Source organism: Phyllobates terribilis, unplaced genomic scaffold, assembly GCF_046119375.1.
Source record: "Phyllobates terribilis strain yellow unplaced genomic scaffold, ASM4611937v1 Scaffold_11__3_contigs__length_659146591, whole genome shotgun sequence".
NCBI lineage: Eukaryota > Metazoa > Chordata > Amphibia > Anura > Dendrobatidae > Phyllobates > Phyllobates terribilis.
In genome coordinates, this window is record NW_027362771.1 from 545,134,926 (window position 1) to 545,151,527 (window position 16,602).

The 16,602-nt window shown below is 47.7% G+C and overlaps 1 protein-coding gene across 1 annotated transcript; it reads left to right on the forward strand.

Annotated features, from left to right (window-relative positions):
• Positions 1 to 3,384: 3,384 nt before the first annotated feature.
• On the forward strand, positions 3,385 to 6,968 carry LOC141165316 (endonuclease domain-containing 1 protein-like). Its single transcript, XM_073650915.1, has 2 exons — positions 3,385 to 3,803; positions 6,211 to 6,968. The coding sequence occupies exons 1-2, from the start codon at positions 3,438 to 3,440 to the stop codon at positions 6,811 to 6,813; spliced, it is 969 nt and encodes a 322-aa protein (XP_073507016.1). The 5' UTR covers positions 3,385 to 3,437; the 3' UTR covers positions 6,814 to 6,968.
• Positions 6,969 to 16,602: the final 9,634 nt, after the last annotated feature.

Here is a 16,602-nt window from a genome sequence, read left to right on the forward strand (position 1 = left end):
TCTGCCCCCTGCCAGGCAGAGACGCCGTCCCTCTCACCTCCCCGCTCCCCGCGCGGCGTCCTCCTGCGCTCCTCTTCCTGCTGCTGCCGGTGCACGCAGCTTCCCGGGCACTGTGCTTAGGGCGCACGTGTGCTCCCTCTCTCTTAAAGGGGCCGTGCGCGCCGTAGTAAGGAGTCCCCGGCCAGTAGCCAGAGGAGCTCCCATATATAAGGCACCTCCTCCAAAATGGAGTTGCCAGCCTGATTACTGTTCCAGTCCGCCAGCCTGACTACTGTTCCAGTCCGCCAGCCTGACTACTCTCCAGCCCGACAGTCTGTCTTCCGTTCAACCCGCCTGTCTGTCTATGGGCAAGTCCGCCTGCTTACCAGGAAGCACCTGCCAGTTACCTGCCTTCTACCTGCCATGCCTGCTAGCCGCTCATCTGGGAGCACTCACCTGTTACCTGCCTGTTACCTGCTAGCCCACCTGGAGGCTCTGACGTCACTTGCCGTGACCACCTATCTGCTAACCTAGAGACTTCAGCCTGCTTGGCCGTCACTTGCCGTGACCACCTATTAGCCTACCTGGAGGCTCCTGCTGTCACTTGCCGTGACCACCTGTCTGCTAACCTAGAGACTTCAGCCTGCTCCGCCGTCACATGCCGTGACCACCTGTCAGCTAACCCAGAGACTTGTGCCTGCTTGTTGTGCCCATCCACTATACCGGTCAGTCCCTGCCATCTGACCCGTGGGAGCCACCTGCTCTCTTACAAGGTCATCCCCAGAGTAGCACCTGGTCCCTCTGCTCGGCCCCTCCCTGGTCACGGAGTCGTTAGCCGCCGTACGACCAGGGTCGGTCTGAGTTGATACTTAGTTACGCCCCTCTGGGTCCCTCCTTGCACCGCGGCACAGAGGTTCCACCACCCGGATCCGTAACAATGTAATGTCCTTAAAAAAAGTCAAAATGAGGCTCAGTATTGTGTGTGGCCTGCACGTGCCTGAATGACCTCCCTACAATGCCTGGGCATGCTCCTGATGAGGCTGCGGATGGTCTCCTGTGGGATCTCCTCCCAGACCTGGACTAAAGCATCCGCCAACTCCTGGACAGTCTGTTGTTCAATGTGACGTTGGTGGATGGAGCGAGAATTGATGTCCCAGATGTGCTCAATCGGATTCAGGTCTGGGGAACGGGCGGGCCAGTCCATAGCTTCAATGCCTTCATCCTGCAGGAACTGCTGACACACTCCAGCCACATGAGGTCTGGCATTGTCCTGCATTAGGAGGAACCCAGGGCCAACCGCACCAACATATGGTCTCACAAGGGATCTGAGGATCTCATCTTGGTACCTAATGGCAGTCAGGCTACCTCTGGCGAGCACATCGAGGGCTGTGCGGACCTCCAAAGAAATGCCACCCCACACCATTACTGACCCACTTCCAAACCGATCATGCTGAAGGATGTTGCAGGCAGCAGATTGCTCTCCACGGCGTCTCCAGACTCTCTCACGTCTGTCACATGTGCTCATTGTGAACCTGTTTTCATCTGTGAAATCCTGGTGTTCTGTGGTAAATGCCAAGCATCCTGCACGGTGTTGGGCTGTGAGCACAACCCCCATCTGTGGACGTCGGGCCCTCATACCACCCTCATGGAGTCGGTTTCTTACCGTTTGCGCAGACACATGCACATTTGTGGCCTGCTGGAGGTCATTTTGCAGGGTTCTGGCAGTGCTCCTCCTGTTCCTCCTTGCACAAAGGCAAAGGTAGCGGTCCTGCTGCTGGGTTGTTGCCCTCCTACGGCCCCCTCCACATCTCCTGATATACTGGCCTGTCTTCTGGTAGCGCCTCCAGCCTCTGGACACTACGCTGACAGACACAGCAAACCTTCTTGCCACAGCTCGCATTGATGTGCCATCCTGGATGAGCTGCACTACCTGAGCAACTTCTGTGGATTGTAGAGTCCGTCTCATGCTACCACGAATGTGAAAGCACAACCAACATTCAAAAGTGACCAAAACATCAGCCAGAAAGCATTGGTACTGAGATGTGGTCAGTGGTCCCCACCTGCAGAACCACTCCTTTATTGAGGGTGTCTTGATAATTGCCAATAATTTCCATCTATTGTCTATTCCATTTGCACAACAGCATGTGAAATTGATTGTCAATCATTGTTGCTTCCTAAGTGGACAGTTTGATTTCACAGACGTTTGATTTACTTGGTGTTATATTCTGTTGTTTAAGTGTTCCTTTTATTTTTTTGAGCAGTGTATATAGTTTATTTAAATATGTATATATGTTGTAGGGATCCACACTCTTTTGTAGCTAGTAGAGTACTCCCAGGCAATGAGTTTTGGTCCAACACTGTGAAGCTTATTGTTTTCATAAACTGCAGTGGATTTAAAAGAAATCAGTTTCTTCTGGGCACAAATATATAACAGAAAATAAATAGTTCATGTAATAGGCACATATATGTCAGTTTGGGCTCACCAGAACAGACTAAAATCCACCCTCTCTTATATTCTGCCTGAGACTGCCAACAGTAGAGGTCTTTTCCTCTCTGACACCCAGCTCTGAGTCAGCTCAGCTGCCTTAAATAGGAACTGCAAAGCCCAGACCGGGAGTATGGGAGTGACCATTCCCACCCAAACTCTTCTGGTCGCTCCTAAAACCTGGACCCAAAATCTGGTCCCATTAAAACTTCTTAGCAACATACTGTTGCTTGACCCTTTCATCACCAGGACTTACATCATCGAAGCTAGCCACCTCGGTGACATATACCTCCTGGCCAGGACTTCTACAACTGCTAACTGCTTTCCTATGTACCACCCCTCTGCCCAAAGCCGGAGAGCTGGGCACCTTCTGCCACCAAACAGTGTATCCTTGAGAGAGCGTCTGCGTTTCCACATAGTTTACCGGGCCTATGCTCTACATGAAAGTTAAAATCCTGTAAGGCTAAAAATCACTGAGTTACCCGGCATTGTTCCCCTTTTTCTCCCACATCCACCTGAGCGGGCCATGGTCGGACACCAAACTAAATTTCCAGCCCAACAAGTGATACCTTAGTGCATTGAGTGCCTATTTTATGACCAGCAATTCTTTCTCACGATGGAGTAGTTTTTCTTACATGGGGAAGCTTTCTTCTCAGATAGATTATTAGGTGCTCTTCCCTATTAATTTCCTGAGAAATGACCTTCCCTAGATTGACCTCCAACGCATCCGTTTGAACTCTTGAACTCCCCTTGTTTTCAGGAAGGTCTTGAAAAGTTGACAAGTTTAATATCAGTTACATGGAAAATTGTGATGACTAATCAGATACTGAGCCTTGCAACGTTTCTTTAGAAAGCGATTGACGTTCGTATTTACAAAGCAGGGTGTAGCCACAAGGTTACTTCATAACTACTAGTTACAGTATAAAAAGTCTCCGCTTTCCACATTATTTATCATCAGCTTTCAGGAGAAAATATGAAACTATTTCTGAGCATTTCACTATTCTTAGTGGTGGGCTTTGGCACCCATGCCGAGGTGTTTGATAACTTTAACCCATGCATTAATCATTTTTATAAGGGGCACGTCCCCAGTGGGTTTCAAGGCATCGCTAAGGATAGTCTATTTGATTCCAATAATCTCCCAGATGGGATAAAAAAAATTGGTGTGGCTTCCCTATCTTCTCCAGCATATATATGCCAAAGATATCTAAATTCCTATCGGTATGCCACCCTATATGACAGAGGGAGACGTATGCCCCTGTATTCAGCCTATATCATGAATTTAAAATCTGATGCTTCAAAATCTTGTTCACGATGCAAAGCTTTCAAAGTAGAACCTCAGGTGAGTATGTTATTAATATAGTTTTGTAGATTGTAAAATCATTAGTTATTTCCACTGCTAAATCTTGGTTAATGATAAATCCAATATTTTACATTGTCTTCTGTTTCATAATCAAATATAAATTACAAAATTTAATGTGTTAAACTTTTATGTCTGTAAATCCACAAATATTCGAAACTAAACTTGCTTACTCTTTGGAAAGTAGACGTGGTTATGTATGACACATAACCACGTCTACTTTCCAAAGAGTAAGCAAGTGGATTAAAGAGGACCTTTTGGCCAGTTTTTGATCTTGATTTATTCTCATTGCTCCCTTGAACATAACTTTTGTCTTGTTTTTGATATTTTTTGTTCTTGTTTGTTTTGTTAAACCTCCATACTTTTTTTTTAATTTTTTTTTAGACATATAGACCATTCTATTCAGTGTGATCAATTTGCAAATTTTTATAGTATTTACAAGCGGGAGTGGCTCATAGGGTAATAATACAGAGAACCCTAAAGACGCCCCACAGAATGCCCTACCATAAAAATTAGCATATTGGGCAAACTAAATATAAAAGCCTATATCTCTGAAACTAAATGATGGATTTAAAAGAAAAAAAAGAATACTTCGAGAAGCAGTGGAAATAAAATAAGTGCAAAAACTGGGCACATTTGACATTCAAATTTGATGGGACACATTCTCCTTCCTACCCTCCAAAAATGTCATAGTGATAACACTGCAAGTACAGATAATGTAGCAGATATTAGCTGCAGTCCTATGTAACACTATAGACAACATGTCCACTGGCAATGTGCTGCTTGATACAAGAAGTGCCGCAGTTTGCCAGGAAAAGGTGGAGTCTCCTGCAGTCCTGCTTCTTCTGAAGCCAGTTGTTCATCATCTATGGTCCTGCAGAGCCCACGCGAAAGAACATAAACACCTGACTACATGACACAACTATTATTGACAGGTCAACTCTGACTATGGCACTGTGTAAGGGATCAATTTGTGCTGAGGGCACTGTATATGGGAACACTATTCATGGGTTACTGTATTTCTGGCCACTCCTTAGCTGGGGCACAGTATGTGGGTAAATCTCTGGATTGGGCACTATACATGAGACACTTTTTGAATAGGGCACTATGTATGTTAAATTCTCTGGTAGTACAAGGAGTATTCATTAGCTGAGGTATTCAGAGGGGAATAAAGAGGTAAGCGCTTCATACCGAGATGCAAATCTAATTAGCAGCGTCTTTAGACGCAATTTTCATGAAATCACATCCACTTTGCATGGACAGTTAAACACAGCAGAATTTCTGTGCAAAGAAAGCAGTAGAAAAATGCAGCATTTACACTACATGTGAACATGGCCTAAATGTCCAATCAAAGTGGATGTGATTTCATAAAAACTCCTGCCCTCGGTGACTCTAAAGGCGCTGCCAAGAATAGGCACAAAAAGGAATGTTTTATCCCTTCATATACTGGTGCAAGTGGATATTCTGCATTTTTTTTCATCCAAGAAAGATATTCATCGCATATATCCTATTCTCAGCCTGACGAAGGGTACATTACCTGAAACATTGCTATACTTCACTTTGCGGTGTAATAACTTGTTTTGGAAAGGAAGATAGAAAATTAAAAGCATTAAAAAACCAAAACATTCCTTTTTGTGCCTATTCTTAGTGTACTATTCCCTTATACAATAATAATTCTATGTCTATGTATCAGTATAATCTGCTGTGGGTTCAGAGCCTTCAATGCTGCTTCAAGTATACAAAATGCTCCCACTCTTGTCAGTGCAGGCTGTGGCTCATATACTTTAGATGCTTCCTACCATGATGCAGGTTGTGGGTTTGATTCTCCATGATAACAGATCATAAGAACAGAAGAGAATTGTTTCTTTAACTTATGTAAGAGTGTGCAGAGTAGAGATGCCAGCTCCCTCCATTGCTTGGAGAGAGTGAGTGGGAGTTGGGATAAAGCAGTAACCTAGCGGGACTGCCCCTTCAAATCGGGACAGTCCCGCTGAATCCGGGACGTTTGGAAGCTATATGCAAGACCACAGTCAGAACAAATTGAATGATGCGGTTGGTCACGTATTAGTCTATGGAAGTGACAAAGATAGTGAACCGCATTGCTGGCTATGTTTGTATCTTCAATGCCATTGTGCTAGAATGGAGTGTTTTGGGCATACACAACCAGACACGGTCTTGTGTGTAGGGTTGAACAGGGGAGATAAGTAAGTTCTGTTAATTGATGGTGATCTCAATGGTGAGAGGCACATCCATTTAATAATCCTCACCTATCTACTGACCAGGTGATAATTTATGTAGACCATAATACCCTGATAAGTTTGAAATTTAATATACGTCTATTTATTACAGCTGTTGAATAAGAGTTAAAACATATGATTTACTTTTACAGTTGGCTTATCGAACCATGCAGTCACCAGACATGTCATTTTATATTGATGCAAAACTGGCATTGGCCATGTATAACAAGAAAAACCAGATCCCACAAAGAGAAGCTAAAAACAGACCAGCAGACCTCTTACAAACAAGTCAGGCTGTTGAAGATGACTATAACGGCTCAGAATACCAAAAGGGGCATTTAAATCCTTGTGGGCACCAAACTAACTGTGAGGCTGGATATAACTCAACTTTCACCCTGACCAACGTAGCACCAATGCGACCAGAGTTGAATAACAATATTTGGAGTCCATATGAAGAAAACATGATTAAAATATTAGCAGATCGTCAAGATGTAGTATACATAATAACTGGGATTGTGCCGGGGAATATAGAAATAAAGAAAGATGGATTAAGTGCTCCGACTCATGTGTGGAACGCTTTTTGCCATGTAGATAAGAAAGGTAAACCCATAGATTCGGGAGCAGCACTTGCTGAAAATACCAAAGAGAGCAAATTTCAAAAGTTTAACAATGTTGTTACTTTTCAAACCGAGCTGGAAACACTTCTGCGTGTTGAACATACTATTCAACTGTTTAAAAATAATTGTACACCTTAGAAAGTATAATGGGTAGGAGTGAGGAAGGCGTGCAATAATTAGCTTATCTAATATATCCTGCAATGTAATGCTAATTATAATTGTTATTCAGTGCTGTGAATCCTTTATCTTTTTTAAGCTCTTTATTAAATGAAAACATTTTTCATCGCATGATATCCCTGTATTCTTTTATTCCAGTGTAACATAAAAATCATAGCTATCGAAAAACTGAACCACACTACCAAACCGAAAAAGAAAAGTGTGAACAGGTGCAAGCTAACAGAGCCACTCTATATAACTAACAAATTAAAGCTGCACTCTGAAACGCTATTGACTCGCCCCCTGGGCCTGCGTTGTGCGTGCACGTGTGTGCGGGGAATACCCGGAGCCGGATCGCTGGGGGTTGTAGTCTCCGTGGCGATGACCCGGTCCGTGCTCAGGGTGGTCAAATCAGTGGCAGCCTTATTAGTATGATGATGGTCCGACTACGCCACCCGTGGATTGCGGTCAGTGGGGAGAAGACCGCTGAGGCCGGTGTTGTGTGTGCAGCTAAGAATGGGATGACTCCCCACGGGGGAAGTATAGCCTCAGGGCAGTTGGTGTGGATGATGGGAGTGATGGTGCACGAGCGCAGCAGGAACAACTCAGAGTCTGTGCAGTGCAGTTCAGGGTCTTTACTGGTGTTATAAAGCTGACCCTCCCGGGAGTACTGGTTAGCAGTAGAGGCCTGGTCAGTCTGTGAGCAAGCAGGATCTCCCCTGGCCAGGTGGAGTTGTAGGCCTCCCCGTCTATCTGCACTCTTCCTGGCTACCTTGCTGTATGCGGGTAGAAGTAGCCCACGTCCCTGAGTGTACCGTGTGGTGCTCACCCATATGGCTGGTGACTTGGGGCCTTCTGTTAGCCTCCGCTCCACGATGGCGGTGCTGGTCCCTTGCTTGTGACCGTGCCTCCGGGCTTCTATGGCCAGAGGACCTGGAATCCCCTGCCGGTTGGATTCTGCTGCTGGACCTGGATGTCCCCACAGCCTCGGACTCCGTGTCCGGTCTTAGACTCTTCAGCCAGGGCGAGCTATCTGGCTTCCAGCCCCTGGCACTCGCTCCTGCTCCTACAGAGCTCCTGCTGTAACTTTCCCTCTCCAGGCTCTGACTCTCAGACTCTGACTGAACTAATCCCGCCCCAGACCCAGTTTATAAGGGCAGATTCCTCCCCTCCCAGGTCTGGGCGGACGGTGTTGCATGCTTAGGGCTCCTGACCAGAGAAACCTCCCACTTGCTCTCAGACGTAATATTCCTATTACTGTGGCAACCAGACCCCTGGGGTGCCACACTATCGTATGTAAATATTGAATATAGGAAATTGGATCGGCATTACTGCTGTAAAAAACATGTTAAAAAAATGAAGGTACTTAGCGCACAAATTGGCCAATTATTTCTGCTTGGAGGTGCTGGTCAGTTTTTTTATATTTGTAGTACACTCCCTGTGACTGAGCAATCCTCCCATCAGCCTAAGACGTTTTTAAGTAGAGCTTGATCCTACCTGCCTATATAATTGTAGGCTTTTAGCCCAGGAGAGCCATCATGTTAGGTTTAGGTTCCCAACAAAGTAGTACGCCTTGTCGTTGGCTGTTGGGCTCAAAAGAATTGGCCAATTTGTGCATTAAATACCTTCATTTTTAACATGTTTTCTACAGCAGTAATGCAATTGCAATTTCATATATTCAGTGATTACATATTCTAGCGTTTCAGAGTGCTGCTTTAATTTGTTTGTTATGCAAATCATAGCTGACACGCATATTTTGACTTGGCAATCCCATGAACCGGTCCACAACAGGAGAGAGGTTTATACAAAGCCCAACTAATATTTGGCGGGTATTACTCAAATAATTTGACCAGCAGTGATAGGGACTGATGGAATGGTGCAGGGTAAGTGGTTCACATGAGAAAGTTTCATTTGTGCTGTCACCTTACTGGTAAAGACTGAGGTGTATCTTTCGCCCAAGTGAGTAGTTCTGTAAGTCCACAGGGAACTGTAGTAACCATCAGCCCTGTTGGAAACCAGTATGGGTGACAGTCATGAGCAGAAACCTGGACGAGGCTGCAGTCAGATCCTATAGATGGGTACAGACAATCCCGGTGGGCCAGTAGCTACTATAGTAAATGTCTTGTTGCGTTGTATGCCTAAGATATGTTTTCTGCGCACGGTCCCCAATTATGTTGCACTAGTGGGTATACACAGGGGGAGCAGTACGATACTGAAGTTGGTTTCTATTTTTTGGCAATTTATTTTTTTCTGTTTTTCACCAGTTTAATTACAAAAATAAAAAAATACAATAATAAAATACACTGCAGCGAGGAGCCCTGATGTGAATATGCTTAAAAGCGGTTACAAAAGTCATTAAACTGGCACAAAAATAGGCATGAAAGTGGGCACTGAAGGGCGTTAAATTACTTTAGGCCACTGATCTCACACTGAAGACACAAAGATCAGGGTGCCCCACATCACATTCAGGTCACTCCAGCCTGGCCCAAATGGGTTACGGGCATCACAACGAGCATACAATCGATTTTGCCGAGTTGAATAAGTAACTGGTGTTTCTCAGGGATTAAATGACTTTGGGCCACTGATCTCGTACCATCATTGCACAGATAGTAATGGCCCGCATCATATTCAGGTCACTCCAGCCTGGCCCAAATGGGTTCTGGGCATCAGAACGGGCATCAAAGTGCACAAATAGCCACTTTTCACAGATTTGAATAAGTAACTGGTGTTTTTAAGGGGTTAAATGACTTTTGCCCACTGATCTCTTGTAACACGGGTACTTTAGATGCAGTGACACAGAAACACAGAGCAGCTAATACAGGGTTAATAAACAGGGGAGGTTTATGATAACAGGGTCAATCTCCACGCAGGGAGTAACAGGGGAAAATATGGAGAAAAACAAGGGAAGTAGAGGTAAAAGTCTATAACTGACAGTTCACAGTTTAACTAGATGTAGCAGAGTCAAACCGGTTGTAATCGACAGTTTTTACACTTAGCTGACTCTTATCCTCCACAAGGCAGTTGCCAGCTGATGCCGGTGTTGCTTTCTTCAGGCTTCCCCGCCAAAACAATGCTCTGTCTTCTGGCGGCAGCGGGCGGTCTCAGGTTTTACCCGCTGAGCCCTAGTCCATAACACGGCACCTCACGTACCCGGCTCCACGGAACCTGCATCTCTTCTCCCTCTAGTCGGCTTGACTCCTCCGGTCCACTGCTCTCTGATCTTGCTCCAAGTACTGGAGCCACGAGCCTGGACCCTCTCACACTGCTCTCCTGAGCGGGACTCTCCTGCCGCTTTCCCGCGCAAAAGTCCTCGTCTCCCCCTCTGTCTAGCCACGCCACCAGTTTCCCGGTCACCTGACCTCCCAGCTCTCTCTCTCTGGACACGCCCCCAGCTTCCCAGTCACCTGACTCCTGTGCTCGCAGTCTGTCTTCCCCCTGCAACCAAAGGTATGGCCCCAGCAGTTCCGGATCCCTTGTTCTGAAAGTACTTACATCCTGGTCTTCCCCCTTAGACCACCGCTCTCCTTTAACTCGCCATTCCACGGGTGAGAGTTCCTTCACCAAACATTCACATTCTTGGACTTCCTGGATGATACGGTGCTGTATGAATTGATTGTTTGACCGATGGGGGGGTGCAGGGTCACTTGGATTCCCAATCTCGCCGCCTTCACTGGGGACTGCAGGTAATCGAGTGCTGGGGCTCGGAGGTAGAATCAACAATTCTTCTTCATCCACATCGTGGCTTGGGGCAACTGTGACAGGACCCTCTCTAGAAGTAGGTGATTCTTCTCCATCCTCGTCATCTTTAGACAGACAGGCTTGCAGCATACTACAATGAACCACTCTGGTAGGGGCTCCTTCAGCCCCCTCGGGTTGAACTTCATACACAGGTCCTTCAGCACCAATCCTGCGCTTCACTCGGTGCGGGGTCCGTTCCCACCGCCTACTCAATTTGCCCCGGGGTCGCCTGTCCCGAACCAACACCCGCTCCCCGGGCCTCAGAGCTGTCCCTCGAAGAGGCAATGTCTCATGATGTTTGAGCTCCTGAAACTTTTGTTGTACCAACCGTCGGAGGGTCTGCAGTCGATGCCGATGTTCCCAGACCCAGGAAGACATCCTCGTCTGTGGGTAGTCCTCCTCGGGGTCCAGCTCTAACTCGGTAATCTATCGCCCCTTTCGCCCGAACAGCAAGGTTTAAGGAGTGAACCCCATCGTACTATTCACTCGGTTGTTGTAGACCCACACCAGCTCGGCCACAAACTCAGGCCATCGTACCTTCCGATCTTCCTCCAACGTGCGGAGCATTTGGATCAGTGTCCGATCAAAGCGTTCACAGGCCCCATTTCCTTGAGGGTGGTAAGGAGTAGTCCGTTACTTCTCAATCTTGTACAACCGTGCAGCTCTTCCATCACCCGGCCTTGGAAGCAGGCGCCTTGATCGGAATGGATCCTCTTTGGGCAGCTGTACACCCGAATGAAGTCTCGGCAGATGGCCTGCGCAGCTGACTCGGAGGTCTGGTCTCTGGTTGGGGTCACTACCGCAAACTTTGTGAAGTGGTCTGTCATTACCAGGCAATGTTCATACCCGAGATGCACCAGTCCAACAGTCAAATAGTCGATCATCAGCACCTCCAAGGGAGCAGAAGTCACAATGGTTTGTATGGGGACCCGTTGCTCCGGGGGCTTAACCAGCTCACAGCTCTGACATCTTCGACAAGTGTCTTCTATTGTTGCTCGCAGTCAGGGATGATACACCAGCCTCTGCAACCACTGAAACTTCTTCTCTGGTCCTAAGTGAGCCCCTCGTTCATGAGCCTCCTTAGCCACTACTCCGACCAACTTCTCTGGGATCACCACTTGCCAGGTGGTCCCAAACTCTCGCAGTAGCTGCACCCGTCGGTACAGCAGCCCGTCTCACAAACACAGTCTCTCCCATTGTCCCAGCATTTTCAGTGCTCCCGGGGACAGGGTACTCCTCTCTTCTCGACTGGGGACTTGCCGCAAAGCCACCCATTGACGTAATTGAGCAACTTCTCTGTCAGTCTGTTGAAGTGAGATCCAGTCATCTCTTGGCCGCCCTAGCACTTGTTCTTCTGACGTCTCTCTGATCTGTCCCTGCGCCGCGGCCAGCGGTCCCACAAAACTTCGGAAGCTAGGGGTCTCATCCGCCTCCAAATCTTCATCGCGGTCATGATCAGGCCGTTCATATGTCACTCTGGAGAGGGCGTCAGCGTGAGTATTCTCCGGCCTTAGGCCGGTAGGCGATCTTATACCGGTACCTGGCCATGTGGGCCACCCACCGCTGCTCCAGGGCCTCCAATTTTGCAATCTCCAGGTGGGCCAGCGGGTTGTTATCTGTTCTCACCAGTACTTCGAACCGGGACAAATACTCTGCAAACTTCTCGGTCATTGCCCAAACCATAGCCAGCAACTCTAATTTGAAAGAGCTATAATTATCTGGGTTCCTCTCGGAGTCGTGAAGTGAGCGGCTGGTGTACGCAATCACGCGCTCTTTCCCCTCCTGTACTTAGGATAACACGGCTCCCAGACCATGTAGGCTTCCATCAGTGTGGAGTATGAATGGTTGGGAGAAATCCACATAGGCAAGTATTGGGGCCTCGGTCAGGGCCATTCTTAGGGCACAGAAGGCCTCTTCCTGGCTGCTTCCCCACCGAATTGCCTGATTCTTGGAGCCCGCCGGTACTCCCTTAAGCAGCTCCAGCAATGGGTTGGTTATGCGGGTGAAGTTCTTCATGAATCTTCGGTAGTACCTGGCAAGTGCCAGGAAGGCCCGAATGTCCTTTACTGTCTTCCGGGTAGGCCACTCCTGTACGGCGGCCACCTTCTCCCGGGTGGGCCTGACTCCTTCACCGGATACAGTATGACCGAGATATTCGATCTGTTTGTGGAACAGGTGGCACTTCTGGGGCTTCACCTTTATGCCATGACTCTGTAGGCGACTCAGTACTTGCTCCAGTCGCTGGAGGTGCTCCTCGAAGGTGGCGGCATAGACAATTATGTCGTCAAGGTAAATCAGTGTCGCCTCAAAGTTCAAATCGCCCAGGCACCTCTCCATCAGACGCTGGAACGTCCCGGGGGCGCTAGTCAGGCCAAAGGGCATCCGATTGAATTTGAACAGTCCCGTGGGTAATATGAATGCCGTCTTCGCACGGTCATGTTCGGCCATGGGCACCTGCCAGTACCCACTGGCCAGATCCAAGGAGGAAAAGTATCTTCCCTTCCCTAAGGTCGACAGGGACTCTTCGATTCAGGGTAGTGGGTAAGAGTCTCGTACTGTACAGGCATTCAGTCGTCTATAGTCCACACAGAACCGCAGGGTCCCATCTTTCTTCCGGACCAAGATAATTGGTTCTGCCCACAGACTCTGACTCTCAAGTATCACACCATTTTGCAACATATGGGCTAGCATCTCCTTAACCTCTTTATACATCTGGAGAGGTATCTGCCGGTATCTCTCCCGCACTGGGGCAGCGCTCCCCGTGGGAATCTCGTGGGTAATGGCTTCGGTGCAATTCAATTCTTTCCCTAACTGAGGCAATCGATCCGAGTTTCTCTGGTGTCGGTGCAGGGGTCTTCTTGAGACTGGACCATTCATCCCGCATCTCCTGTATCTCCTTTCGCATCTCTCGAGCCCATTCCGATTCAGCTGCAGGCGGGGTGGGTACCTCATTACTCCGGACCATCCCTGCCAGGACCGTCACCCCCATCTCCTGCTCTCTCACACGTACCTCCGCCCCCACTTCTAGAAAAGTCATACGTGGGTTAGCGCGCAGGCGCTCCCACAAGGCCTGCTTCAGCTGCACATCCCTGAGGCCGGCCACAGACTGGTCCCTTAAGATCACGTCAGGGGGGTCCATTCCCAAATTCCCCATGTCGTCTTTTCTAGTGATATAGGAATGCACCCTCTGTAAGGCATTAACATACTGCATCACAGTCTCCCCCTCCTGCTGCACTTGGTGAAACAGCCGTATCCTCAGCTCTCCTACATTGGTGGGATCCCCATGCATCTCCTCCAGTATCCACACCACTTTTTCTACAGTATCCCGGTCATGGGGAGGGCGGTACATCACGGATTGTCGGGCCTCGCCGTCCAGGGCGAGTAAGGCTATTTCGGCTTGCATAGCTGGGGTCATTGGATGCATATGTAACATACTCCAAACTCTCTCAATCCAGTCCCACAGCATCATATTGTCCCCAGTGAACTTTGGGAGATTACTGAGCATGGCCCCCAGCGGCAAGCTAGATTTAGGGGCTCCCAGGATGAACTGCTCTGCAGTGTCTGTGTCTAACGACTGCATCCTGCCGACTACGCCAAATGTAACACGGGTACTTTAGATGCAGTGACACAGAAACACAGGGCAGCAAATACCGGGTTAATAAACAGGGGAGGTTTATGATAACAGGGTCAATCTCCATGCAGGGAGTAACATGGGAAAATTTGGGGAAAAACAAGGGAAGTAGAGGTAAAAGTCTATAACTGACAGTTCACAGTTTAACTAGATGTAGCAGAGTCGAACCGGTTGTAATCGACAGTTTTTACACTTAGCTGACTCTTATCTTCCACAAAGCAGTTGCCAGCTGATGCCGGTGTTGCTTTCTTCAGGCTTCCCCGCCCAAAAAAATGCTCTGTCTTCTGGCGGCAGCGGGCAGTCTCCGGTTTTACCCGCTGAGCCACTAGTCCGTAACACGGCACCTCACATGCCCGGCTCCACGGAACCTGCATCTCTTCTCCCTCTAGTCGGCTTGACTCCTCCGGTCCACTGCTCTCTGATCTTGCTCCAAGTACTGGAGCCACGAGCCTGGACCCTCTCACACTGCTCTCCTGAGCGGGACTCTCCTGCCGCTTTCCCGCGCAAAAGTCCTCGTCTCCCCCTCTGTCTAGCCACGCCACCAGTTTCCCGGTCACCTGACCTCCCAGCTCTCACTCTGGACACGCCCCCAGCTTCCCAGCCACCTGACTCCTGTGCTCGCAGTCTGTCTTCCCCCTGCAACCAGAGGTACGGCCCTGGCAGTTCCGGATCCCTTGTTCTGAAAGTACTTACACCCAGGTCTTCCCCATTACACCCACACCACCATTACATGCATAGTGATGGCCCGCATCAAATTCAGGTCACTCCAGCCTGGCCCAAACGGGTTCTGGGCATCAGAACGGGCATCAAAGTTGGCAAATAGCCACTTTTCACAGATTTGAAGACGTTACTGGTGTTTTATAGGGGTTAAATGACTTTGGGCCACTGATCTCACACCGGCATTGCATACATAGTGATGGCCCACATCCCATTCAGGTCTCTCTAGCCTGGTCCAATCGAGTCCTAGGCATCAGAACGGGCATCAAAGCAGGCAGACTGTCAATTTTGATTATTTGAATAAGTAACTGGTGTTTTATAGGGGTTAAATGACGTTGGGCCACTGATCATTACATACATAGTGATGGCCCGCATCAAAGTCATGTCACTCCAGCCTGGCTCAAATGGGTTCTGGGCATCAAAGCGGGCAAATAGCCACTTTTCACAGAATTGAATAAGTAACTGGTGTTTTTGAAGGGTTAAATGACTTTGGGCCAATAATCTCAGCAAACGATTACATAGATAGTGATGGCCCACATCAATTTGAGGTCACTCAAACCTGCCCAAATGAGTTCTGGGCATCAGATTGCGCGTCAAAGTGGGCAAATAGCCACTTTTCACAGATTTGAATAAGTAACTTTTTTAAGGGGTTAAATGACTTTGGGCCACTCATCTCACACCACCATTACATATATAGTGATTGTCCACATCAAATTCATGTCGCTCCAGCCTGGCTCAAAATCTGTGAAAAGAGGCTATTTGCCCAGAACCCATTTGGGCCAGGCTGGAGTGACATGAATTTGATGCGGGCCGTCACTATGTATGTAATGGTGGTGTGAGATCAGTGGCCCAAAGTCATTTAACCCCTTAAAAACACCAGTTACTTATTCAAATCATCAAAATCGACTGCCCACTTTGATGTTGGTTCTGATGTCCATAACCCGTTTGGGCGAGGCTGGAGTGACTTGAGTTAGGTGTGGGGCACCCTGATCTGTGTGTTTGAAGTGTGAGATCAGTTGCCCAGAGTCATTTAACCCTTTGAGTAATGCCCTTCAGTGCCCACTTTGATGCCCATTTTTGTGGCAGTTTTCTGACTTTTGTAACTGCTTTTAAGCATATTCAGATCAGGACACATAGCTGCATTGTATTTTATTATTGTAATTTTTTGTTTTTGCAATTAAACCTGTAAAAAAACAGAAAAAAAAGAAACTGGACGAATAAGAAACCAACTTCGTACAGAAAAAAGGTTTTGCACTAGCGCGGAGCTTGTTAACTTCCAAGCTGCAAACTCAAGAGCACCTTTGCCTAAGTGCAGACTAGTGAAATCAGGAAAAATCCAATGTAAAAAGTAAGAGATGCGCTAAGAAGTAAATCCAAGTCGTAGAAATAATATCAATACTTCATATGAATATAAACCAATTGGATATATAGGCAAAGGTTCCAGAAAACGGTGTTTCCTACCTTTTTATGATGATCCTTTTGTTCAGTCCTAATGAACTGTCCTGCAGACTGTTGCATTTTACTCAATAGAGATACTGGCAAATGGCCTGCAGAGCGTTGCACTATGCTCAATAGAAATCCTGGCAAATGTCCTGCAGAGCGTTCCACTATGCTCAATAGAAATCCTGGCAAATGTCCTGCAGAGCGCTGCACTATGCTCTTGCACTATGTTCAATAGTAATCCT